This window comes from Danio rerio, chromosome 24 (assembly GCF_049306965.1).
Source record: "Danio rerio strain Tuebingen ecotype United States chromosome 24, GRCz12tu, whole genome shotgun sequence".
In the NCBI taxonomy this organism is placed as follows: Eukaryota; Metazoa; Chordata; class Actinopteri; order Cypriniformes; family Danionidae; genus Danio; species Danio rerio.
Window position 1 is genome coordinate 22,769,382 of NC_133199.1, and position 27,139 is coordinate 22,796,520.

At 35.3% G+C, this 27,139-nt stretch overlaps 1 protein-coding gene across 1 annotated transcript in view; it reads right to left on the minus strand.

Annotated features, from left to right (window-relative positions):
- Positions 1-20,544, minus strand: part of cpa6 (carboxypeptidase A6) — a 38,362-nt gene extending 17,818 nt beyond the window's left edge. Inside the window, exons 1-3 of the mRNA XM_021470305.3 lie at positions 20,255-20,544; positions 11,931-12,006; positions 5,297-5,421 (exon numbers count right to left, since the gene is read on the minus strand). Of these exons, the coding sequence (XP_021325980.1) occupies positions 5,297-5,421; positions 11,931-12,006; positions 20,255-20,379 (326 nt within the window). The 5' untranslated portion in view covers positions 20,380-20,544. The remainder of the gene's footprint in view (positions 1-5,296; positions 5,422-11,930; positions 12,007-20,254) is intronic.
- Between the last annotated feature and the right edge of the window lie 6,595 nt (positions 20,545-27,139).

Here is a 27,139-nt window from a genome sequence, read left to right on the forward strand (position 1 = left end):
ATGAGCCGAAACAACACAATTGAGATTTTTTGAGACAACTTATATGTTTTATGTTCAATCCACAAGGGTGGCTCGGTGGTTAGCACTGTCACCACACAGCAAGAAGTTTGCTGGTCTGAGTCCTGGCTGGACCAGTTGGCATTTCTGTGTGGAGTTTGTATGTTCTCCCCATGTTCGCAGGGGTTTCCTCCAGGTGCTCCAGTCCAAAGACATGCTGTATAGGTGAATTTAATAAACTAAATTGGCCATAGTGTATGAGTGTGTTTGTGAATGAGCATGTATGGGTGTTTCCCAGTATTGGGTTGTGGCTGGAAGGGCATCCACTGCGTAAAACATATGCTGGAATGGTTAGTGGTTCATTCCGCTGTGGCAATCTCTGAAATAGAGACTAATCCGAAGGAAAATGAATAAATGAATGTTCAATCTAATTAAATTTGTTAAGTTAAACAGCCTCTATTATACATGAAATAGGGTCATATTTTGGTTGTAAGGGTCTCCAACAACATTCTAATATGCATGCAAGGTCAAAAAACACTTTAATTATTTTATAATTTGCATTTATTTTTACCTAATTATCCTAGCGACTCCTATATATATCGTTCAGTTATTCATTTGTTCCCAAACTCCTCCTTAGCGTGAAGCTAATCTGCGCTGATTGGACCGATGACAGCCTACTGCGATTGGTCGACATTGACTGCCTTCAGCGCGAGACAGAGTGAAATGCCCAGCAGCTAATCAACAATATAAAAGTAGTCACAGTGCATACACGCTTCATAGTGTAAGGCGTGGATTTTGGCTGCCAGTGGGTGAATACAATACAGAAGATGGACTTGAAAATACAGATGACTAACTATTTTATTGTGCAAAATCTCCAGGAACTGGCGAGGAGATCTCCTAGCTTGTTACACTCTACCTGCTCTTTTCACACACACACACACACACACACACACACACACACACACACACACACACACACACACACACACACACACACACACACTACTCTCCTCCTCAGAGGACACAACACACACACATTACCCTCTTCCTCAGAGGACACAACAAACACACACACACACATTACCCTCCTCCTCGGAGGTCCGTAAACAAAGCGCCACACGTCGCGTTTTCAACGTGGCTTTACACGCGATGTGATAATATAGCGAGTTAACCTGATACAGTACACGCGGTTACAAGTAACAAATCACAACTAAATACATTTGCAAGCTAGAGTAAATGAGACAACAACTTTAATAGCACGTACTTACACTTGTGAAATAGAGGAAGAAACTGATCCATGTTCTGACATAGTCCATCAGTAGTTTTTACTGATCCTTCCTTTAACAAACGGCTGATGAAGTCTTCTTTGTAGCATGTAGTTTCCAGAAGCACTCAAACTGCTCAAGGCTGGGCTAATGCTGAGGTTTCATCTTTGGGTAGATACTCAATAATATCCATCTGCACAGCATGACTTAATTCGATCGGCGTGTGTGTGTGGCTTTATTTCTGTGTTAGAGGGCGGGGCCGCAGGTTTCAAATCTAATGGGTTTGCGCGCGCAACAACTTGTGTTTCGTGGATACGTCATGCCGAAACAGCTAATGACTCATTATCAAGACGACTCGTTTGAAGCACTATGAGTCGACTCTTTTATAGATGAATCAACAGTTTTAAACACTGTACACTTACAGATTTAAGCTTAGCTGGATATTTCACTTCACTTAGAGCTGTGTTATACACTACATGAAAGGGCATTTTCAAAAACCCATATTATGTGCTCTTTAAATTAATTAAATTTGTGTTGGGACAACATAAATGAATTGTGTGGAACCCTGCATTATTTACAGTGTACACTATACCATTTAAAAGCTTGAAGTCAGTATAATTGTTTTGTTTTTATATTTAATTTTTTGGAAAAGAAATAATAGAAATGAATGTTTTCGTCTTAGCAAGGATGGTTTCAACTGATCAAAATAACAATAAAAGATATTTATAGTCACAAAATATTTCTATTTCAGACACATGTTCTTCTAAACTTTCTGTTCATCAAAAAAAAAAAAAAATTGAAAAATGTACTGTTTTATACAATAAACTTTTCTTGAACAGCAAATCAGAATATTGGAATGATTCCGCAGCATTGTGTGATAGGCATTTACCGGTATAAGATTCTGACGGTATGATAACCTTGGATGAAAGAATCCCGGGTTTACAGTATCATAATATTGTGATTACTGCTCTAAAATATGTTCGTTTTAAATATATGGGTAAAACACAAATGAATAATAGTGAGGCCAGCAGGGGGCGCTCAACCTGTGGTCTGTGTGAGTACTAATGCCTTAGTATAGTGAAGGGACACTGTACTGACAGAGTGCGCTGTCTTTCAGATAAGACCTTAAACTGATGTCCTGATACTGTGGTCATTATAAATACCATGGCACTTCTCATAAAGAGTCGGAGTTTAACCCTGGTGTCCTGGCCAAATTTTTCTCCATCTGCCCTTAGTCATCATGTCCTCCCAATCATCCCCATCCACCGAATTGCTTCCATCACTAACTGGTGTGTGGTGAGAGCACTGGTGCCATTGTCCTGTGGCTGCCGTCGAATCATCCAAGTTAATGCTCCACAATGATGGTGGTGTGGAGAGACCTCCCCTCATGATTGTAAAGCACTTTGGGTGTATGGCCAGACACAATAAATGTGCTATATAAATACACATTAGATTACATTTTCCCCCATTGACACAATATATTTTATTTTAAGAAACATTTAAAATATTCAGGAACAGTAAAGACGTCAGGGTAAATAATTAAAGCTTTTGATGTGGAGGATCATTTTTTCTGCTAAAAATGTCATTGCCCTAAAAAACTAAATAAAACACGTAGTTGTAAAAAGTTGAAAAACATGCAAAAAACAAACAAACAAACAAACAAACAGAAAACTTACTTATATTGTAGGATTGAAATAACCTTGACTTTTCCAAACAATGGTAAACCTTAAAACCGGTTACTGTCCCATATATTATGTGACTGACTAGAGTAATTATACATATAATGTATTCATTTTACTATAGCATAGTCTCTGATCAGAGGTCACCGCAGCGGAATGAACCACCAATTATTCCGGCATATGTTTTATGCAGCGGATGCCTTTCCAGCTGCAACCCAATACTGGGAAACACCCGTAAACTCTAACATTCATACACACGCTTATACACGACAGTAAATTTTGTTCATATATGATATAGATGTTTAATTAAATGAATAATTAATTAATTTAAATTAAATTAATTTATATATATGACTTAAGTTATACTGAACAATCCCAAACAAAACCAGCAGCAGTCGCAAGTTAATAAAGCAAATCTCAACTCAACATTTTGAATGTAAATTGAAATTTTTTTCCGACCCTGTATTAAGTAATGCTGTATTTTTACTTGTATACAATTTTTTTGCACAGAAGTTTATTTGAAAAGCTGCCATGCAATTGACTGCCTTTGTTAGCAATATGTTACACTTGCAGATTGAAAAAATTAATTTTTAGGCCCCAAAATGCTACTGTCATGTAAATGTAAGACCAAAACTTATTAAATGTTTTCAGTTGATAAGCCCCTACGTTTTAAAGATACGCTCATTACTAATAATCTTGTCACAAACAGAGCACAATTAACAGAAAACAAACTAATTTAAAGTAAATCTTAGTTTGTTTTGATATTTTTGGCGAACAATATAAAGGAAAAAATGAGGCTGCCACAGTTTATATGACCTGTCAAATACAAAGGCTATGTTTCTTTGTGCTTTTTAAACTAGAGTAAACAAAATACACTAGATGGGTATTTCTCTCTGTGTGTGTGTCCCATTACCCAGAATCCTTAGAGGTCTCGCTTCTGCTTGTAAATTTGCTCAAATGCATCAGGCATGAGAAGGAGAAGAGATATAAAGGAGAACGCGTCTCTGGGGAAAGGGATGACAATGAGTGTGTTTCTGTCTGTGGTGCGCGAGATAAGCTTCATTGTTGCTTTTGATGTGGATGATTGATGGAGCGAGTGGTTAAAAGAGTTCTCTGAATCATTTCGTTTTTGAATCTTACCACACATGCAAATCAAAGTCAGAAGGATCCAAGTAGGGCTGGGCAATAAATCGATAATGATAACTATCTGACAATATACTATAACATCTCTTGATAAAACAATAACACGTGTTTAAAGAATGTTCGATATAATGTTGTCAACCCAGGCTCATTCTGATTAAATACCCCTATATACATTTCTGGAGAGCGCCAAAATACATCCCAGGAGCTACGTTTTTTTGCAGTTTTTGTTTTTGTGAATTCACCAAAGGCTGCTATGTACACGTTTTGAGGTCTAAAATTTCTTTCAAGAGTGCCGCTGTCGACTGACTGACTGAATAACTGATTGATTGACTGACCCACCCTCCTTCTTCCCTAAACCTATCAATAATGTTTTCAAAGGTCCCGATTGACCTGCCCACCCACTTTCCTAAAACCAAACCTAGAGTTTTAAAAATCAATCCAGAAAAAGAAAAGCTATCATCTGATTTTTACCACATTATCAGATTTTACCGAATTCTCACCCCTCTATTTACTTGTTTATTTTCATTTTTGGCTTATCTTTTTGTCTTACCTGCTTTCTGAACAGCATCATACCACCCCGTAGCATTCATTTTTAAAAGACAAAATGCAGCCGTACGTTCTTCTGGCTCCATAATTTGTGACCCAGCATTTTATTCAGTGCATGTACCCCCCGCCCCTGCAAAATGTCAAAATAAATTGGTATGGGTATTTTGCTAAACGTTTCAGATGATAAAATCACTAGAGGGCTCTTTGTTCATTTTTGCGAATCTGATATATCTTACTTAAATATGTTTTGTTGTGTTTCAGATATATGCCATTCTTGCACATCCCTAGACCCATGATCACCTAGACCAGTGGTCCCCAACCCCTCGGGCTAAGGACCTGTACCTGTCTGTAGATTAATTGGTACCGGGTCGCACAAGAAATCATTAATTATTTCTGTTTTCCATTTTTATTTAGTCTGAACGATCTTTTATTTTGAAAAACCCTTATTTTGAAAAATGACCATATTATCCTGGTTACATTTCGGTCATTTAAGTGCTCAAATTTTACCCACAAGCTAGCAAAATTAGTAAGAAACAGACATCTTTCATCAAGAGAAAAAGGCCCAGTGAAGGACACACGGACTGCATAGTAATGGATCCGCATCGACCTGACAAAATCCGATATTTATCCCACAGGAGTCTTATAACAGTGGAAAAAGAGACTCACTCGTAGTAGATGTGTTCTTGGTGAAGATGATTTCTCAGCCAATGCGTCTTGTCCCGTCTCACATGAACGTCGATTGAGCTGTTTTCTCGAATCAAAGATGCACTGTTGGGCTGCCAAAGGTCCACCTGCATAACACCACTGAGGTCAATCAAGCATGTTGTTCTTTGGAGCTTAAATGAAACTTCTGTCATCATTTACTCACCCTCATGCTTTCCAAACCTTTCTTTCATGGAAATATATTTCTCAAACACCACAGAGTTAGCTTTCATTTGCTTATATTCAAATGAAATGAATAAAAAAATGAAGTTTTTTTCTGACAGTATTTGGTATTAAATTACAATGTTTTTTCATGTTTCTTATCACACACTAAGTGCTGAAAATTTGAATGAAATTTTAAGGATATGGTGGCAAGTATACGGGCTGTGTAATATGTATTGCATTGTTGTTGTGATGTTTGACCTAACTTTATAGAGTATGTAACTCAAACTTACAAAAAACAAAAACTAAATAAAACAAAAACTGATTTTAAATGTGCAAATACATTGACTGTGTGGTGAATCATATTAAAATCAAAATTAGAATTACCCTATTATTAAAGTTATGAAAGCAAAAAAAAAAATTAAACAATTAATAAATAATTTTGTAGTTCTGCGAAACAAGCAAGAGTGAGGTTTTTGCAAATATCAACATGTGAGCATAATCACAAATGTGATACTAATTTGGTAACACTTTACAATATTCATATTAATTAATGCTTAAAGGGTTCCTATTTTATCCCCATTTTTTCACTTTGGTGTCTCCAGAATGTGTCTATAAAGTTTCAGCTGAAAATACCCATCAGGTTATTTATTATAGAATGATAAAAATGCCCATTTTGGGGTCAAAGGAAAGTGTAGCTGTTTATGTAGCCTGTGCCCTTAAATGCAAACAGACATGGACAGACATGGATGAAGCAGAGATAGTTTATTAGTCAAAAATACCAAGTAATGTTATTTGATGTATTTGTGGTGGAGATTATTCAAGCCTTTCTGAAATGATGAGTCACACACAATTGCCATTACAAAGTTTGCAGTACATATTGTGTATAAACGTTACTATTGAGACATGGTAAAATGTGCCTGTCAATCAATTCGGTGGGTAAAGAAAACCACACTCCTACCTTAATCCTGACATTCCAAGGTATGTTGTTCCAAGTTTATGACTCTCTGAAATACTTGATTCTGATAAGTCAATCATGAAATTTTCTAATATATTACTCTCTACAATAGACGATTTTCATTGGTTAATCCCAACAGTCGAATGTTTTTTACTACATGGCTCTTTCCGAAAAACATCATTTTGATTGGTCAATCCTGACATTCTAAGATATGTTATTTACAGTTTATTACAAGGCTATGTTAATCCCAACATTCCAATGTTTTTATTACATGGCTCACTGGAATACTTGATTCCGATTAATCAATCATGAAATTCCAATGTATGTTATTATTAAACAACTTTCTTGAATGCTTTATTCTGATCAATCAATCCTGACATTTCAAGGTATGTTATTCCCAGTTTATTCAATGGCTCTTTAAATTGATTTTGGTTGGTCAATCACAACATTCCAATTTTTTTTTCTTTTTTATATATATCCCAAATGATGTTTAAAAGAGCAATAAATTTTTCACAGTATGTCTTATAATATTTTTTATTTTAGAGAAAATCATATTTGTATTAATTCGACTAGAATATAAACAGTTATTATTTTTTAAACACCATTTTAAGGACAAAAGTATTAGCCCGTTTAAGCTACTTTTTTCGATAGTCTATAGAACAAACCATCGTTAAACAATAATTTGCCTAATTACCTTAATCTGCCTAGTTAACCTAATTAATGCCTTTAAATGTCACTTTAAGCTGTATAGAGGTGTCTTGAACAATATCTAGTAAAATATTTTTATTTATTACTATCATCATGACAAAGATAAAATAAATCAGTTATCAGAGAGGAGTTATTAAAACTATTATGTTTAGAAATGAGTTTAAAAAATCTTAAAACAGAAATTGGGGGAAAAATAAATGGAGCTAATAATTCACGGGGGGCTAATAATTCTGACTTCAACTGTTATTCCCAGATAACAATTGCTAAAATTAATAACACATGTTCATCAGAGCATTTAAAGTCATCTTGAGCATTAGTGAGTATACTTATATTCATATGTAAATGATTATCTTTCACGCTGCTGTTTTTGACCTGTTTGGCACCATCTTGCAACTGAATAATCAGTAGTTTAGTGTATAAAACTGATAATAGAAACTGACATTGTAGGCTATTGATAAGCCAGTTCAACTTTATGTAAAGAATTAATTGTTCTCACAGAATAAAGCCAGACAGGATCTTTAGTAGCCAGACAATTAATGGAGGACTGTTAATTAGACTAAATGGCTTTATTCTTTGAAAACAACCACGTGGCTGAACTTTATCCTGCTTTTTAATTAAACGCAAAGCTGAGAGAGATGAAAATGGCTAAATGGAGCGTACACTAACCTATGTATTATTCAGACACAAGATGGTCCCAAACATTGCTAAGATGATTTAAAGTAGCCAGGTGAGCCTGTATTATTAGATTCAGTGGTTGTTATCTCAGAATAACATGTAATTTCATGATTTACCAATCAGAATTAAGTATTCTAGACAGCCGTGTAATAAACTGCAAGAATAACCAGTTTCATTTACATTGTCACTTATTCCACACATATTCCATATGTATAATTTCAAAGTGAACATAAGAGAACATTCATAACATTAGATGTCCCTTTTAACTACAAACAAATACATTTGTTCATGGTTAACATGCCTGTGAGACAAATCAAACCCAAAACCATGAAAAAATGAACAGAGGAACCACTCTTTGGGAAGAAATCGGGTCCTTGACAATTTCAAGCAGTTTATCACACGACGATAGATCACTGAACTGGAGTGGAGATCGGTGATAAAGCTTTTCCCATGTGCTGTACGATCTGTAGATCAGAGACTGGCTGATTCAGCTCATTTACACAGAAAGTCTGAAACAAAGCTTCAGCGTTTGAGCGAATGAATCCATTTCTGTGTGTGCGGATCCACAAAAGCACTTTAGATTGCCAACATATGCTGGAGCCCAGATACCAGTCCCTGAAGCAAAAGCTCAGATGTGCATCATCATGCTCCTCTGTGCGGCTGCCAAGTCACTAGACTGTTGACTTTGGCTACAACAACAGGACCATTTAACACCAGATAACTGCTAGTTTGGTATTTATTATCTGCTATTATCGAAGCATGCAGTAGACATTGCAGTTAATTTACATTAAAATACATATTTTAATTGTTGTATATATAATATTAAGACATTATAATATATGTATATATATACATATATATATATATATATATATATATATATATATATATATATATATATATATATATATATATATATATATATATATATATATTCATTCATTTCTTAGTCCCTTTATTAATCTGGGGTCGCCACAGCAGAATGAACCGCCAATTTATCCAGCAAGTTTTTTACAGAGCGGATGCCCTTCCAGCCGCAACCCATCTCTGGGAAACATCCACACACACACACTACGGACAATTTAGCCTACCCAATTCACCTGTACCGCATGTCTTTGGACTGTGGGGGAAACCGGAGTACCCGGAGGAAACCCACGCGAACGCAGGGAGAACATGCAAACTCCACACAGAAACGCCAACTGAGCTGAGCCGAGGATCGAACCAGCGGCCTTCTTGCTGTGAGGCGAACGTGCTACCCACTACGCCACTATATATATATATATATATATATATATATATATATATATATATATATATATATTACTTGTAATATATATTATATATTACAAGTTAGAACAGAGAGTTTTTTTTAACATTAACACTTTAAAACGGTGTTTGTTTGAGCTTTCTATTCATCTAAGAACTAAGTCAACTCAAAAGCGCAGTTACAGAGCTGTTTTTGTGCATGCAGGAAAAACTCCTCTGATCTGTGCTGCATTCCTAACAGATGCTCACAAACCTGGCAGCTGAAACACATTTGACACGTTTGTTTTGATGGTGTGTGACTGGTATGTTCTTGAAACAGATTTTGCATGCACAGTGAAAGCATGAGACTGAAATGATGAGCATATCATCTAGAAAAGCGTGTGGTAAAAAGAGAGGTGTTTTAAAAAAGAAAACATTTATCTATACAACCATTTGGCATGCTAGTGATGACTGTCAGCAACACTTTAGTAAATGTGAGGGGAAAATTTATGAATTATGGAAAAATTATCAAAACAAGCCAAGAGACCTGCTTGCAAAGATATGCATGAATATGTTGAATATAAATGATGGGCATTTGAATTCTGAGAATGCAGGATCTGGTGGTCATATGTCCCCATTATGAAAGACTACAATTGTATTTTAAGGATTTTAAAAGTGTTTTCTGTCTGGTTTTCGAATCTGATTGGCTGATAGTTAGCGATATTCAGTAACAGCACTCGTACAGCCTCCTTACCCTTCTGTATTACTCCACCCACATACAGTGACAGCAGATCAATAAAATGACTACAGTTTGACAAATATTGCAGCTGTTGGACAACATAGGCGAGATTGCAGTTGTTTAGATAGCAACTATGCAGTTTATTTATAAGGATAGTGCCTATTTTAAATATTTTTAATTTCAGAGCAGTTCAGCCTTATAATCTTAAAATGTCAGCAAAATCACCTGTTTTTCCATCTCTTTAGACATTACGTTAGATAATCATTTAAATACTAGCTCTAAAGTGACGTTTGTGAATTAGCAACGGTTGCTGCTGTTCTGACGTCAGCTGCAGATGTGAAGGAATGGAGGAAGAAAGTAGTTCCTTATACAAAAATGTTTAGACTCTCCGTGTTTGATTTTTATTTTATATACACAATGTTGTTGTCGAACTGTTGTATAAACACAATATCACATTCGTAGCAGTGCGATGTGATTGTGTATTGTCACTGGTGGGACACTAAGGCACTCTGCTTATGGCCTTGTGCCAACACATGCCTCCCACCAGAGCCGATATAAAGCCATATCACACACACACACACACATATATATATATATATATATATATATATATATATATTGCTTAGCATAAATGAGTACCCGTCAAAGATCTCAATTTTAAATAAATATTTTAATATTTTAAGGATGCTATACAATAATATATTTGTGTTAGATTAGTTTTCTAATATAGTTGTGTAAACTTATTACATTTATTTAGTCAGTGAGAGCAAAGCTGGAAATAATCTAAAAAAAAAAGTCCAGTCCAAAATTTAGTACAAAGAGAAATCCTTTAAAATCTTAATTTTCAAAAGAGGTGAATTCATATACAGCAGGGAAAATATGTATTAAATGTCACCATATTTCTCAGAAAACATATTTCTAAAGGTGCCATTGACTTGAAATTTTCCCCAGATGTTGGTAGCAACCAGGGAAATCGATACATGTAAAGAAAACTAATCTAGTTTACAAGTTATATGTATTAAAATGAAATGACAAAGGAAAAAAGTATTGAACACATGAAGAAAGGGAGGTGTAGAAAGGCAGTGAAAGCCCAGACAGCAGCTGAAACCTCTCAGCATTATTCAGCAACCCTATGCCCTTCGCCATTGAAAATTTATATCAGCTGCTTTAGTCCAACATCTGGATTATCAGGATAATGATGATGAAACCAGGGTGGACATTTCAGCAAGACAATGATTCAAAACACAGCCAAGGAAGCACTTAAATGCAGGGGTGTCAGTGTCCTGCAGATTTAAGCTCCAACTTGCCTCAACATACCTGCATGGATATTTCTTGTAAGCCTAGTATGAGCTTGAATAGCTAGCCCAGGTGTGTTTGATTGGGGTTAGAACTACAATTTGCAGGACACTGGCCTTCCTGGACCGAGTTTGGGCATCCCTGCTCAAATGCTTTCAGAGAAAGAAAATCAAGCTGTAGAATGGCCCAGCCAATCACCTGACCTAAATTCAACAGAAAATGTAAAGTTAAGATCAGATTAGATAGACACTCTATTAATATTAGACTTCATTCGCCATATGAGAGGGGTCTTTAAGGTCACCAAAAAAGCCTTTAATATTAAATACATTTCAGTAGTTCAGTATTTTCTACTTCTGTCATTTCATTGTAAATACAAATTACTAAATTTTCTTGTTTTTTATTTTATTTTTATGTCTTTTTATTTTTTATGTATTTTCACTAAAATCTGGTTCAATCTCACGTTAACAGGTCCTTGAGAAATATTATTCCCAGGAAAAAAAACAAAAAAAAAAACATGATGTGTTCAATACTTATTTTCCCCACTGTATCCTAGCACTGTATATATACTGCTTGTATTTGCTGGTGTTTCTGAAAAGTATGTTCATGCATCATTGGTGCTGAGAATGACAGAGTGATTGCACACACACAAAAAGTTAAGGGCTGATGCACTGTGATAAACTAAAAATAGTTTACTCACTGTGGAAGAAATATTATCACTTTTGCAGGAGAAAAGTTTTCAATGACATACGTTTTTTATGATGTTTTTTTTTATGTTTTTGGTATTATATGAGTATTGTAGAAAATAAGGGACTCACTGTCAAGTTTTGGAAAAGCTGTTTGACTGCTTGAACCTCTGGTTTACTGCTGGGGATTATTCTGAACACTTGATCACTGCAGAGAAAAATATGATTTCATTATACATAAGCAGATGCAAAATGCAGTACAGAACTTTATTTTTCTTTCTTTTTTTAACAAAGCAAATACACATATATTCATTTAAACTTAACAGAGTTATATTTCAATAAGATTAAATCAAACTGATAATGATTTAATACTTGTATGTTTTAAAATACATTTGCTCAGCAAGTCAATGCATTAAATGAATCAAAAGTGACATTAAAAACATGTTTAATGCTACTAAAGATTACACATAAATCTTGAAAAAGAATAATGAACCACAGTTCCCATCTACTAATAACAATACATATTGTATAAAATACAAAGATACACTGTATAAATGTTTCTACTTCACGTTTTCTATTTGATTCTGATAAAATTTTGAAGAAATTCAACTTGATTTTCTTTTATTGCTATGGAAGTCAATGGCTTCTTCTTTATTGTATGTTCAATAAAATAAAATAAAATAAAATAAAATAAAATAAAGTAAAATCTTTTTTTTTTTTTTTGAATGCCAACTGACCCAGTCAGGACTCAAACCAGCAACTTTCTTGTTGTGAGGTGACAGTGCTAATCACTGAGCCACCATGTCACCCATTTAATGATGTCTATATGTAAAACTCATTCCTTTTGGCTCAATTTAAATTTGTAACACAAACAAGTCATGCTGAATTTGCTGAAAACTCAGCACCAGGATATTATTTAAATCCTTAACTCCACTTTTTGAGTACTACTAGTGATTAATGGTATTATTTACAAGAACAGCAAAGCATGCAGACCGTTTTATTGAGCTAGCAGACATAAATTCTTCACTGAGGCTTGTTTTCTCTGAAACGGCTCAAAACACACCAAAGATGACCTCATTACATCACTAAAAGCAATCTGCTATTTTTAGACTGTGAGTGATGCTGACGCTCCAGGTTATATTCTCGTTTTTTTGTGGTGTAATTGTGCGAGGAGCTCCGTTCCAGCTCTATCATTACACAAGACAGCCACAAAACTGCTCTGAGTTCATCATTGAGGACGTCATCCTCCACTAATGGGGAGAGTAGAGGAAATTATGCTTGACGCCACACCTGAAGTGTCTTTGTGTGTGGTATTTGATGACTCGGATGGTATTTCCCACAGAATCTTTATTGTGTGGTGTCATGCAACACTGATAAATAATAAACCCCTCCTCAGCTGCAGGGAAGTACAAGGAAAAACATGTTTGTGGTGACTTTTTTAAGAAGTGATATTAGTCTGCAAGTTAGGCTACGTTCACAATGCAGACAAATAAGGGCAAAAATAAGATTTAAATAATTATTTTTTTTGCCCAAATGTGACATGTTTTTTGCAATCCAGTTTCATTATGGATACTCACCCCAGTATTTATTTCTGGAGATTGCAAAATACGTCCCAAGAGATACGTTAATTGCAGTTTTTGCTTTCCCAAATCCGCCAGAAGCAGCTGTGTATTTCATTTTCAAATCTCAAATTTGTCTTGCGATTGCCATTAATGCCTGCTCTTCTCATATAAGTCCACCAGAGGCCGCAGTTGACTGACTGACCAATCAATGTCCTCTCCCACTCCCTTCCCTTAACCCAACCAATAGTGTTTTTAAAAGCACTGTTTGGCCAGCTCCCACCCCCTTCCCTAAACCCAACCAATAGTGTTTTCAAAAGCACAAATTGGCCCGCCCAGCTCCTTTCCAACACCCAACCGACAGTGTTTTTAATAGCAATCCTGAAAAAAAAAGCCTTCATGGCGGCCAGATTTTTGCCACATTTTCAGATCTTACCACAATCTCACGCTGTAATTTACTTGTTTATTTAATTTTATTTAGTTTTACCTGCTTTCTTAAACAGTTCTTTGACAGACTTGAAACCCATTGTCATGGTCAACTCCTCTCTACGTCTCAAGTCTGCCGACATACACAGAGCCACTATAGGCAAACTGGTAACATCGGAAAAGCCGTTCTTACAGAGGTAAACTTGTAACACGAAAAAGAAACAGAAGTTGTCAGCAGCGTCACACAGCCTGTAGTGTTTGTTCTAAAGATAAAATGCAGTCATCCGTATAGCTCTGGCTACATAATTAACGCTCTACAAAAATGTTTACAGGGGTATGTTTTCATTTTTCACAATGAGTCTGTGTGGTTTTTCGTCATGACAGTAAACAGCACAAACTGCATGAAATCTGATCTTTTCAATTTAATTGTGCCACGTAGGTTATGTTCACACCGACTGAGAGAATTAGTGCTTAATTCTGATTCTTTCTCAGATTAAAAAAACATTTTTTTTTGCACAAACTGTAAAAAGTAATTTAGCCAGAACAACAACAAAGAAGCTACAATGCCAAATTTCTTTCATTTTTTATTTCTTTTGTGTTTACTCAACATTTGAACTACTGACTTAAAAAAAACTGTCAGTGATATAAAAAATGTTTAGTTAAATCAATTTAAGACTGTTTTCTAGAGGTGCAGAAGTTCAATAACTAATCTTTGTTGTGCTAATTAAAAATGCTTATAGAACTTAAATATCAAAAGTTGAGAGAACAAACGAAAGCTAAAGGACATTGGTACTGAGAAATATTTATGCAAATTTAACAACAATAAGTCAAAAACTTTAAAAAGTGAGTTAATCCCAAAAAACATTTATTCCAAAGAAGTTAATTACATGACAATCACTTTAACTTAAAGGGATAGTTTAACAAAAAAAAAGTTTACCTCCTTTGTCTCAAATTCATATGGTTTCTTTTGTTCATTGGAAGACACACACACAAAGCTATGTCTTTTAAAGCAAAATTCAATCCATTTGGGTTGAGAAACAGATCAAAATATTACTCTTAATTCCTAAAACCAGTCCAGAATGTTTTAAAAGTGGAAAATATCATATTTCCAGAGTGGACTGATTATAGTCCTAAACTGAATCGCATGCTAAAAGAAAAACTCCATTCTGCGTAAACCTTCTAATTATGCACACAATATACACGATGTGCATATCTGCATGATGTGATAAAGCACGTCATTAGAGTATGTTTAATATGATTATTATTTACATTTTTGCAGACAACAACAGTGGATTTTATAAATATAAATGGTTGTTTTGCTGGTACTAATGTAGATTTTTCAGCCATAACACAGTACTGGGAAACACTCATACACTCTTGCATTCACACACACACACTCACGGTCAATTTAATATATCCAATTCACCTTTAGCACATGTCTTTGGACTGTGAGGGAAGCCTGGAGCACCTCGGGGAAACCCACATGAACACGAGGAAAACTTGCAAACTCCACACAATGGAGTGACCAATGACCTTCTTGCTGTGAGGCGATAGTGCTACCCACTGAGTCCACTGAGTCACTGTGTCTTACCCATTAAACAATATATCATGAAATTAAAAGTGTTTTGTGGTGAGATCACTGTATTGTGCAAGCAGTTTGTATGAAAATGAGTCTTCATTAATTAATAATCTGCAGTATAATCTTTATTTGCATGAAATAATAGTTGTTGGTGTTTTACTGCCTCTAGTGTTCATTTTGGCTGTAAAATGCAGCAAATTGTATACTTCCAGCTTAAAAATGCAAACATCTTAGTCACCTTTTTTTTCCAATCAGCCAGAGTAGCTCCTTTAAATTGCTGAATATAAAGACGTCTCATTAGGCTATTTTTTGTCATGTTGTCTGTTTTAGAGTTTCATGAATTGATATATTACTACACTAAAACATTCAGGATCTTCTCTGTCTGATGTCAGCTGGTGAATCAATTAGACATTCAGGACAAACTTTGGCATTTAGGTTGGTGTGTGAATGTGTCAGGAATGATGTTATACCTCTTGGTTTCGCACCCTCACATACGTGAAGAGGCGTTGATTGGTGTGTTTTATAGCCCCATGTAAAACATCCAACTGATGGAATGAAGAAAACACAGATTGACGATTGACTGATCCTATACAGGACAGGAATTTATAGCACCCTAAACCGTACAACTGACAGGATGTTGAAATTTGACATTTTTTATTGTAAAAAAACTATTTTTAAATATTTTAAATCATATCCTAAAAATTATGATTTATTTTAAAAATGATACATTGCAAGATAATAAGATGTTATAATAATTAGTAAGAATTTTGAGCAGCAAATCAAGATATTAAAATGATTTCTGAAGGGTTGTGTGACACTGCTTTGCTTTGCATCACATTAATAATTTACATTTTAAAATATATAAAATATAAATATAGTTATTTGATTATAGAAATTGCAATAATATTTCACACATTTTACTACAATAAAGGTGGCACGGTGGCTCAGTGGTTAACACTGTCGCCTTACAGCAAGATGGTCGCTGGTTCACTTGGTCAGTTGGCATTTTTGTGTGGAGTTTGCATGTTCTTTTTCTGTTTGCATGAGGTTTTGGGTGCTCCGGTTTCCCCCACAGTCCAAAGAAATGCGGTATCTGAATTGGATGAACTTAATTGGCTGTAGTGTATGTGTGCATGTGAGTGTGTATGGGTGTTCCCCAGTACTGGGCTGCAGCTGGAAGGGCAAGTGAATGAGCCAAAGGAAAATGAATGAATATTGACTTTGAAGGAATTTGACCAATTTGAACAACATTTTGACCAATGCTGCATTGCTGAGCTGCTTACTTAAAATCATAATGATATCTGCAAGAATCTCTAAAATGGGTTTCATTTTTTTTTCATTGGTCATAATGAAGCGTTAGGTAGCAACTCGCTCAAAAAATATAAATAAAATCAGAATATGACATCATGGAATACTCAGTCATTTAGACAGTGATATGATATCTCAGCAGACTCCAGAGATCAAGTGCTCTTTTGGGTTTGGGTTTCTTCTTCAGACAGAGTTGGTATTTATATTGGAAGCAGAGTTAAACATAATATTTGATCGATTTTGGTTCACTTGTTTGATGTAGAAAGCAGCGTTAACACTTAATCCAAATTCACGGCACTAAAACTGCAGTTAGATTTGACTGAACTGAAAAGTCTAATAAAATCTAATGCTGTACACTTAGGAGAATGCATGGCACAAAGTAACACAGGGTAAAATGTAACAGTTTTAAGCTATTTGTTCAGGGTTAACCATGGTATGCTTCCGAGGTTTTCACCACAGTGTCGGCAGACGTCTTCCAGCCAATTATTGAAAAAGTTCAGCGAAATTTGAAAGAGAAACATAGGCAAAACCATTTTTGCACCATTTAAGTATATTTTTTATTACAGTCAATAATTGAAAACACTGACATTTTTATTTTATTTTTTAAAAAGTCTGAGAAATAATGCAAGTAAAAATTGTTGTGACTACTGTCTTCTAGGCTAAAAGATGGAACCATTTTGAAAGATGTAAAAAACATACAGTGACTGCTGGCCAGTATTGAGCAAAACATGACACAATGGGGTTAGTTGTAACAGGTTGTTGCAAATTATCCAGCAAGCATTTTTGTTTTTAAAAGATGTCTAATGGATGTCTAAACATAGTCGTCGGTAACACTTTACAATAAAATCCATTAGTTTATGCATTTACTAACATGAACTGATCATGAACAACACTTGTACAGCATTTATAAATCATAATTAAACATTTACTAATGCATTATTAACATTCAAGTCCATGCTTGTTAACATTAGTTAATGCACCATGAGTTAACATTGAACTAACAATGAACAACTGTACTATTTTCATTAACTAACGTTTATTAACATGAATATATACTGTAGTAAATGTATTGTTCAATGCTTGTTCGTATTAGTAAATGCATTATTTAACATTAACTAATGAACCTTATTGTAAAGTGTGACCTAGTCGTCTTGGCTAAAACAAGGCTGAACTTGTATTGTCAGTGAAAATCTGATGGACTTCTAAGAATAGGCCAAAACTAGACTAGTCATCAAATAAACAGAAATGAATGACTACACAATTAAATCTGTGTAATCATTCTACTTGACAATTAGTCTAGTTTTGGCCTATTCTTAGATGTCTATTATATTTTCACTGACAGTCCAAATTAAACCTTGTTTAAGCCAAGCCACGCCACATTTAGTCTTTTAGATGTCTATTAAACACAAATTTTTTTCTGGGACACTGTTGGACACCAATTCAATAAACAAAAAAATAAAAACATTTTTTTTTTTTAAATTTTGAATGTAATGTTGAAACATTTTTATAGAATTTTTTTAATACAATATATATATATATATATATATATATATATATATATATATATATATATATATATATATATATATATATATATATATATATATATATATATATATACATACAAATCGATGCATTGTATGATAATGGATAATGATGCAAATAAATCCAAATGTCTTTATCCAACAGATTTATAAAAATGTGTTAAGTACTGAGGAAAAATACTATTTAAAGTAAACTGAATTTAAATTAATTGTGTGAAATCTGACTTTTAAGCACATGTTACAACTAACCCTCTATTACAATGTCTATTACAGATGGGGTAAATAGGATCATGTTTACTCTTGGCACTTTTGGCAACACTGCACAGAAAACATAGGTCCTGCGATCATACAAGCTGTGTCATTTGTAGGAGAGGCTTGTATGTTGTTGGTAAAAATAAAATAAAATAGAGTTTGTCTAAACCCATTACTTTCTTTATTATTTGGCCAAAACCAAAAAAGTGTTACACTGTAAACCCTGCTGTTGTCACAACTAAAGATAATTAGATATTAGATATATAATTTGATATTACTTAAAATACCAAGTTTTCCAAACTTAAACAGATGTTTTTAACTTACTCGTTAGGCAGCAAAAAAACTTTTAATTAATATTTTTAGTTCTCTGAACTTAACATTTTAATTTCTTTAAAAGATTCACCGTGTCTCTGTTCAAAATGATTGGTTGTGCTTGAAATTCTGCCTTGACAACTGCGCTGATTGGTCGATATATGTTATATGGTAGTCATTTTGCCTGTTATGCTGAATTTTGCTGAAGCACAGTAGGACGGAGGCACTTAGAAAGTAAATATATAAATGCTTATAAACATTTTTCTTAATTGATATACTCGCAGGGGTGACACAGTGGTTCAGTGGGCAGCACTGTCCCCTCACAGCATAAAGATTGTTGGTTTGAGTCCTGAATAAATCAGTTTATTGTTTTTTGTGTGGAGTTTGCATGTTCTCCCCGTGTTGGTGTGGGTTTCCTTCAGGTGCTCTGGTTACCCCCACAAGTGCAAAGAGATGCACTATAGGTGAATTGGGTTAGCTAAATTTTCCATAGTGTGTGTGTGTGTGTGTATGTTCTGGTCCTCCAGGTTGGGGGTTGAGCATTGGGCTAATGACCCACCATAAAAATAAGATTTTACAAAACACCAACAGGGAGCGGCTAAATAACTTTGATATAAACGGCCCTGGGAGTAAGTGAGTAAGTAGCATATAAAAGCTGAAAACTTTGGAAGTTTTATCTATTAGCCATTTTAAGTTATCGGTAATTAAACATTTAAGTTACTGTAATTCAAAGAAGAGGCCACAGTTGGTCAACTTAATTAATTGAATTTCCCATTACTCAAATGAACTGAGGGAATCACTCAAATCGTTTGAATAGTCTCAACTTAGGGTTTACTTTGTGCCCTGCTCTCCTCTACTTTTTTTGGTTATTATCATCAAACAACATAATGATCAGTCTGATAACTGTCAGTATGCTTCCATTATGATTTTCTTGAAGTCATTTGCATGTCGTGCTTGTACCTGTCCAGACGAACTGCAAACTTTAAGATGTCACTTAAGGAGTGCTTTTCAGCAAAGCAAAAATGTTGGCCTCTTGAAACTGCTTTGTTTTATAAAGCCTGTGTTGACATAAGAAGAGACAGGCTGATCTCTAGTCTTCATTCGCAGAGACGCTGAGTGCACTTCAATACTTCAAAAAGATTTCGCCGTGTCCCTACTCCCTACGCCTTGGCATTCTCGCGAAATGACAACTCCGATTCATTTATAGTAATTCGGTTCATTTGAACGAGTCAACTGACTCAGCATCACCGCGTGCGCTTTTTACACATTATATTTTTAAATCGCATATAGGCTGCGTGTTAGGTTACAAACTGTATTTTTGTTGTGTGTTTGATTAAATTTAGCAACGTTATTCATGAATGTATAAAGGCATTTAGGAAAGTTCAATAAAAAGATTCGTTCGCGAGTAAAGAACGAGTGAACTCCAGACTTCACTACAACTCCAGGTTATAAACTTTGAATGAATGAAACACTTACCCGACGTAGCGGTTGTTATAGAGGTAAGAGTCCACATTATTGGGCGCGGTGCAGAGAATTAAAACACATCCGAGTAAAACAGCAGACTTAACGTTACTAGACACGTCTGTGCTTCTCAGTGCCATATTACGTTAGAATATGGATAAAAGCGGCGATTCTGCAGCAGACAGTCAGAGGCTGCGCGGTGCTTTTGGATGCTGAATGGAAATCATTACACTTCGAGGCTATTCTGCACTGTTTGTCGGATCCCGGGATGATTCCTTGAGGTAGAGGTGTGAAAGCACTCATGTGGGAATTCTGGTAGTATCCCGAGTCTTTTAAAGTGTTTTTGGAAGTGTGGTCACGTGGTGCGGGGTGTCAGAGGGGTTGGGAACCGAATCCCTGTTTTGGAGTGAGATCAGTGGAAGTGCGGGAGTTTATTAAGAGCGGAATTCTGCCTGGTCACTGTCGCTTGATTGAATGTTGTGTGTTTTCTGACAAAATCTTTCAAGTAAAAGCATATAGTCCTACAAAATATGTTTATGCCAATGTTTGTTTGACAATTTAGTGGGGAAGAGGGTTGCAACAAGGGGCAAGGTTGCAACATTGCTCATTTCTCCAATAAATAATAAGGTATGGGGTTGAAAATCATTTTAAAAGCACAATATAAGTTTGCTCATTAAAATATCCAAAACCCACTAGAACTTTAGCCCCTTTCACACAGTAATACCGGTAAATATCTGGAAAATTTCCGGAACGACTTTACCGGTATATTGAAAAAAGCGCTGTTCACACAGGCGAGGACGTTACGGAATTTTTCCGGAAAAGAGCATTCACACATCCATTCCAAAATACCGTTAAATTCTGACATCATTCACCACAAATGAGCTTTAAACGGCTGCGCTTGTATTTGTAAACATTTGCCTAAATTACAAACTCTGTGGATGATCAATATTGTGAACAACTTTCGCAGGATCACTTTCGCATGTCGAGATGTTCATAATATGTGCGTGTGCTGGCGCTCACAGGCACACGCAAAGCTTGAAGGTAAACAAACAACGGCTTATCATAAGCATCTCATCGATGATTATTTACACAGTTGGCATAAAGAAGAACATATAAACGTGATCTGACTAACTTCTAGCGGCTAAATGTGTCTGGAAAAATATTCAAAGGTTTTTATTCTCACAAACCGCGCGGACGTAAATGCGTCTGACTGTTGTACTTGGCTAAAGCAGACGTCTCACGTCAGCACAATCTAGACGTGCACGCGCTTATTACGGTAATCTTCCTTCTGCATTCACACAGCGCAGCATTCCGGCAAATCGCCGGTAATGTTACAACTTCTCTTTCCGGAAAATAGCCAGAACGAATTTACCGGTATTTTCAAAAAGGACCTGTTCACACATACAACCTTTCCGGGAAATTGCCGGCAATTTTCCGGAAAGGTCTGTATGTGTGAAAGGGGCTTTTGTTATAGTTTGCTGACGTGTACTTACATCATGCTCTGTCAACATTGGGATCTGGAAATAATGGATAACCAACCCTTTCTAACTTTAAACAATTTAAAATACAATTAGCTGAGTGTTGTGTATTTGTCTGTTAAAAACAACCCAGGCACATTCTGATTATGTACCCCTATATATATTTCTGGAGAGAGCAAAATAGGTCCCAGGTGCTACGTTATTTTTGCAGTTTTTGTTTTCGCGAAACCACCAGAGGCCGCGGTGTATACGCTTTTTAAGATCTCAAATATCTCTTGCAAGTTCGATTTATGCCTGCCGTTCTCACATAAATCCATCAGAGGCTGCTGTCGACTGACTAACTTACTGACTGACCAACTGACTGATGCCCCCCACTCTCTCTCTTCCCTAAACCCAACCAATGGTGTTTTAAATATTACAGATTGATCCGCCCACCCTCTTTCCTAAACCCAATCGCAGTGTTTTAAAAAGCAATCCAGAAAAAGAAAAGCCCTCGTCTGATTTTTACCATGTTTTCAGATTTTTACCACACTATTATTCTGTTATTTATTTGTGTATTTTATTTTTTGGCTTCTGTTTTTGTCTTACTAGTTTTCTGGAACCGTTCTTCACCAGACTTGAACCCTGTTATCGCAGTCAACTCTGCATCTCAAGTCTGCCGCCGAACGTGTAGAGCTACCAAACAAACTTGTAACAAGGAAAAAGCCGTCCACATCCAGGAAAGTGGTCAGCTGGTTAACAAGCAAGAGGAACAGTGTCATACCGCCCCGTAGCATTCGTTTAAAGGTTCAGGACACCCTGGAGAACTTTTTTTTTATATTAACAGATTTGTGTGTGTTGAGCATCAGTTAAGACAATGTTAGCACCTGTCAACTTTAATTGTGGGGAAAACTGGATAATTTTGAGCTTTTGTCAGCAAATTTCAGCTTCCGGGTTTAAAATGATTTTAGGGGCGGGATCAAAATCGGCGACGTACCGCAGTACTGCAAGTGCAATGATGATGCGTCGGTTTCTCATTATTATTCATAGCGGAGTTTCTTATCCTATGAGGAGAGCGGGCTGCTTAATTATTCATGAGACCTGCCAGACCTGCCAGAGTCAAGCCCGAGTTGTGAGACACGTCACGGACCCACGGCACGGGCACACAGTATTTAGCCCAGGAGTGTCCAAACTTTTTGGGCCAAGGGCCAGATGCAAAAAAACAAACGTTGTCGCGGGCCAATTTTTACATACATCACACAGACACGTATGTATATATATATATATATATATATATATATATATATACAGTTGAAGTCAGAATTGTTAGCCCCCCTAAATTATTAGCCACCGTTTATTTTTTCCCCAATTTCTGTTTAACGGAGAGTTAAACATTTGTTTCCACACATTTCTAAACATATTAGTTTTAGTAACTCATTTCTAATAACTGATTTATTTTATCTTTGCCATGATGACAGTAAATAATATTTGACTAGATATTTTTAAGACACTTCTATACAGCTTAAAGTGACATTTAAAGGCTTAACTAGGTTAATCAAGTTAACTAGTCAAGTTAAGGTAATTAGGCAAGTTATTTTATAACAATGGTTTGTTCTGAAGACTTAAGGGGCTAATAATTTTGACCTTTAAATGGTTCATAAAAAAATTAAAACCGCTTTTTATTCTAGCCGAAATAATACATAAGTCTTTCTCCAAAAGAAAAAATATTATCAGACATACTGTAAAAATGTTCTTGCTCTGTTAAACATCATTTGGAAAATATTTAAAAAAGAAGAAATAAATCAATGAGGGCCTAATAATTCAGACTTCAACTGTGTGTAGACAGATAGATAGATAGATAGCTAGATAGATAGACAGACAGACAGACAGAAAGACAGACAGATAGATAGATAGATCATAACAAGAACTGCTGCTTAATTGAATGCATTATTTATTGAATTACGTTCATTTTTGTATAGCGGGCCAGATTCTATTGATATTTATAAAAAGCCTCGCGGGCCGCCACAAAACTGATTGCGGGCCGCAGATGGCCCGCGGGCCGTAGTTTGGACACGCCTGATTTAGCCGTTCATGAAGGCTCATATGCGTTTGTTTCCATGATCCACGGGGTTTGTTGCATGTTTTCCAATAAATGATTTAGTTATTCACCCATAAAATTTCTTGTTTCATTGCTTAATGTATCATTTTTGAAGAATTATTTAGTGGCATATTTTTAGATGGTTGGTTGTCGCCACCTATTGGTTAAATAACGTAATAGCTGCCTACAACTTTCCTTTTTGAGCGTCAAGGTAAAGGCATATGACGGGGATTTTTTAACGTAAACATCAGTGGTTATTATCTAAACTTTAAACTGTTATGCCAGAACCTATGTGTTATTTGACTGTTTGTAAACTAAAGATTGAATCTCTTTCTTGATTTTTGTGTTTTTCAAACAGATTTGAATGCAGCGATTCGAAGGATAAATAAACATATGCAAATTACTATAATTTATAATTTATGTAGTGTGGGTGTTGAGATTCTAACCTTTTAATGATTAATCAGCATGCATTAATGCAGGCTAAACAAGCAGTGACAGAAAACACCTTTAATAACCTAAGAAACCCACAACATCCTGAATAACCTGCCACAACTTCTTCCGTCTTCATTATATTTTACAGGAAAGTATTAATTGATTTAAAAGTGGCGATCTCTCTGCGATTATTACAAATTTAGTAAATAAAAAAAAAATAATAATAATCCTCGGGTCACGTGTGTTATGAAAGTTTGTTTTCTGATCTGTACGAATCACGTATCAACTGTGATTTGTTACACCCCTAGTTTTAAGGGATACTGAATCATTTTTTTTATGCAAATGAGTTGAGTAAATAAGTTTACATTTCTCTCAACATGAGACAAAAGAGCTGTCAGTTGTCACATAAATGTGAAGACAAAGTAACTGACATTACTTTTATTTGAAAGTAAAAGACATTTTCTTGGAAATAAAAGTAACGTGCTATTGTATTAGTAATGCAGTGTTAATTTCGTCATAATCTGTGAACAATATTCTACCAATGAAAACTAGACAAAAACCAAATAAAAATGAAGTGACGAGGACGAAAACTATAGTAAAATATTCTGACATTTTCGTTGACTAATAAAAATGAGACGAGAATGTGATTGAGAGATGTATTCTGGTAAATATCCAATCAGAATTAATCTTGGTGTGATGTATGATGCACACACATTTGAAAAGTACCCAAGGACTGGTTAAAAAGACTAGTAGTTTACCACGTTAAAATAAAAGGTTTGCTAAATAATTGCACAATCCTGCATTTTCAGATGGCTACTGTTCTTACATGTAAATTGATTGCTGACACATAATTTTACATATTAATTATGATTAATTACTAAGTTTTGGTCTTCAATGGAAAAGCTATATTCCATATTTTAATTAGACGTTTTATTTAATTTTAAGTTAGAATATTTTGTATAAATAAATGTATATAATATTTAATTAAATTACACTTTAATTAAACAAAATATATTTTAGTCAACTAAATCTCAAATAAATCTCTTATGACATTTACACAGTAAAAAATAAATCCGTAAAATTTACAGTAAAAAAACGGCAGCTGTGGTTGCCAATACTTTACCGTTAAAAACACGGTACAAACCGTAAAAATAATTTTTCATTTTTACAGTTAATTACCGTATTTTATTAATTTATAGAGGCAATATGTCTGTATTTTGAATGATCAACATCTACACATCTTTTGTTACACAGTTAGACACGTTAGCACACCCACATGCAGGTGGTGATGAGGAAGTTACATAATGAGCCAATGCTCATCACAATCAACTTCTCCCACAAGCAGAAAAGAGTATCAGCATATCGAAGGTGCTCAGTGTCATCCACACAGCTAATAAACACCAGTATGGTAACACGCATAAAATTAAAGTCATGAAATAAACATTGTTTATCAACATTAGATGTAACATAAATCTGTAATGTACATAACTGATGGGGAAACAACTAAAAAGATTCATATTATTGTCAACCAACTGCATAAAAAGTTATGTGCCATGCAGGGAATTCTGGGAAAGTCAATTTACGGTTATTATTAAGGAAACATACCGCTAACCAGATTACGGATTTGTACTGCAGCATTTTTACAGTTTTTTACCGTTGAAATCACGGCCATTTTTTACAGTGTAGTCGACTAAAACTAGACTAAATATGACTAAAATTAAAATGGATTTAGGTCTAAGACTAAAACTAAATCCAAATTGCTGTCAAAATTAACACTATTAGTTTCTTGAAAAAAAGGTAATTTGATTACAGTATGCAAGTCACGTTACTTATAATGCGTTACCCCTCGATACTGCATATCAGTCTAAATGCTACCCTCTTTTTACCCCTAAACAAGGAACAACAAAGACATTCTCTATACATAAATTAAGACCTAGTTGACAAAAACGCATTACACTTCATGCCATATGGTGTCCCTCTATCCATCAAGGAGCCTATAAAATTTTAAGAGTTAAGAGTGTACAACATCGTCTGACAAATAATGTTTTGTTTAATTCGTCCATTATTCCTCCAGTTATCCTGGAGATGACTTTTAAGAGGTAGCAACTGACATTTGTTTTGAGTTGCAGCCTCCAGCTCTTGGTGACTCCCGTTAATTGTAGCCGCATACATTCCTGCATTTGATTCTGCATTTATCAGTCTGTAGTGCGGTTAAAGGTCTTGAACCGGCAGGGCTTTTGTAATTGCATGGCAGCAGCACATTTTTCAAATGCTTCCTCCTGTGTCAACACTCCGCCACCTGTTTTACACCCAATTACTGCACAACAAATTACCCTCACCGACAGGCACTGACAGGAAAGCTGATCCTGGAAAAGCTAGTCCGAAATGGTAAATGAAGTGAATTCTCATGGAATGTAGTGGTGTGCGAAGTTAAAAATTGATTCTGTAATTCTTGCATTGCTCATTTTGCTTTGTTCAGGCATTTATGTTAATTACTAGCAACGGCGTCTTCTAAATAAAGTTTAAGGAGGCAATTAGTGTTTAACAATGACTTAGAAATTCAGACTTTATTTTCCGATGTCCATAATTTTTGTCCTCAATTTAGCTTGCATGCAATCGGCCGCCATATACTGAAAAAGAATCATAAAACTGCTGCATTCAGCAATAACAAAAATAGCCGTTTACCCACATGCACTGCAATAAATGCTCGACAGAATCAAATTTCGGAGCGGTGGTTGAGTTCCGCGCTCAAGAAAAACAGCCCTTAAGTGTTTTTGAGGAATATGGACAGGTTGAGATACAGTAAGATATTCATTACTGGGCTCCCAACCGGAGCAGATCGTGTTCAGGGTTTGTGGGGGTATGGAGGAGTTTAAATAAATAGTCAAGAGGTGGGCGGCGAAGGCTGAAGGG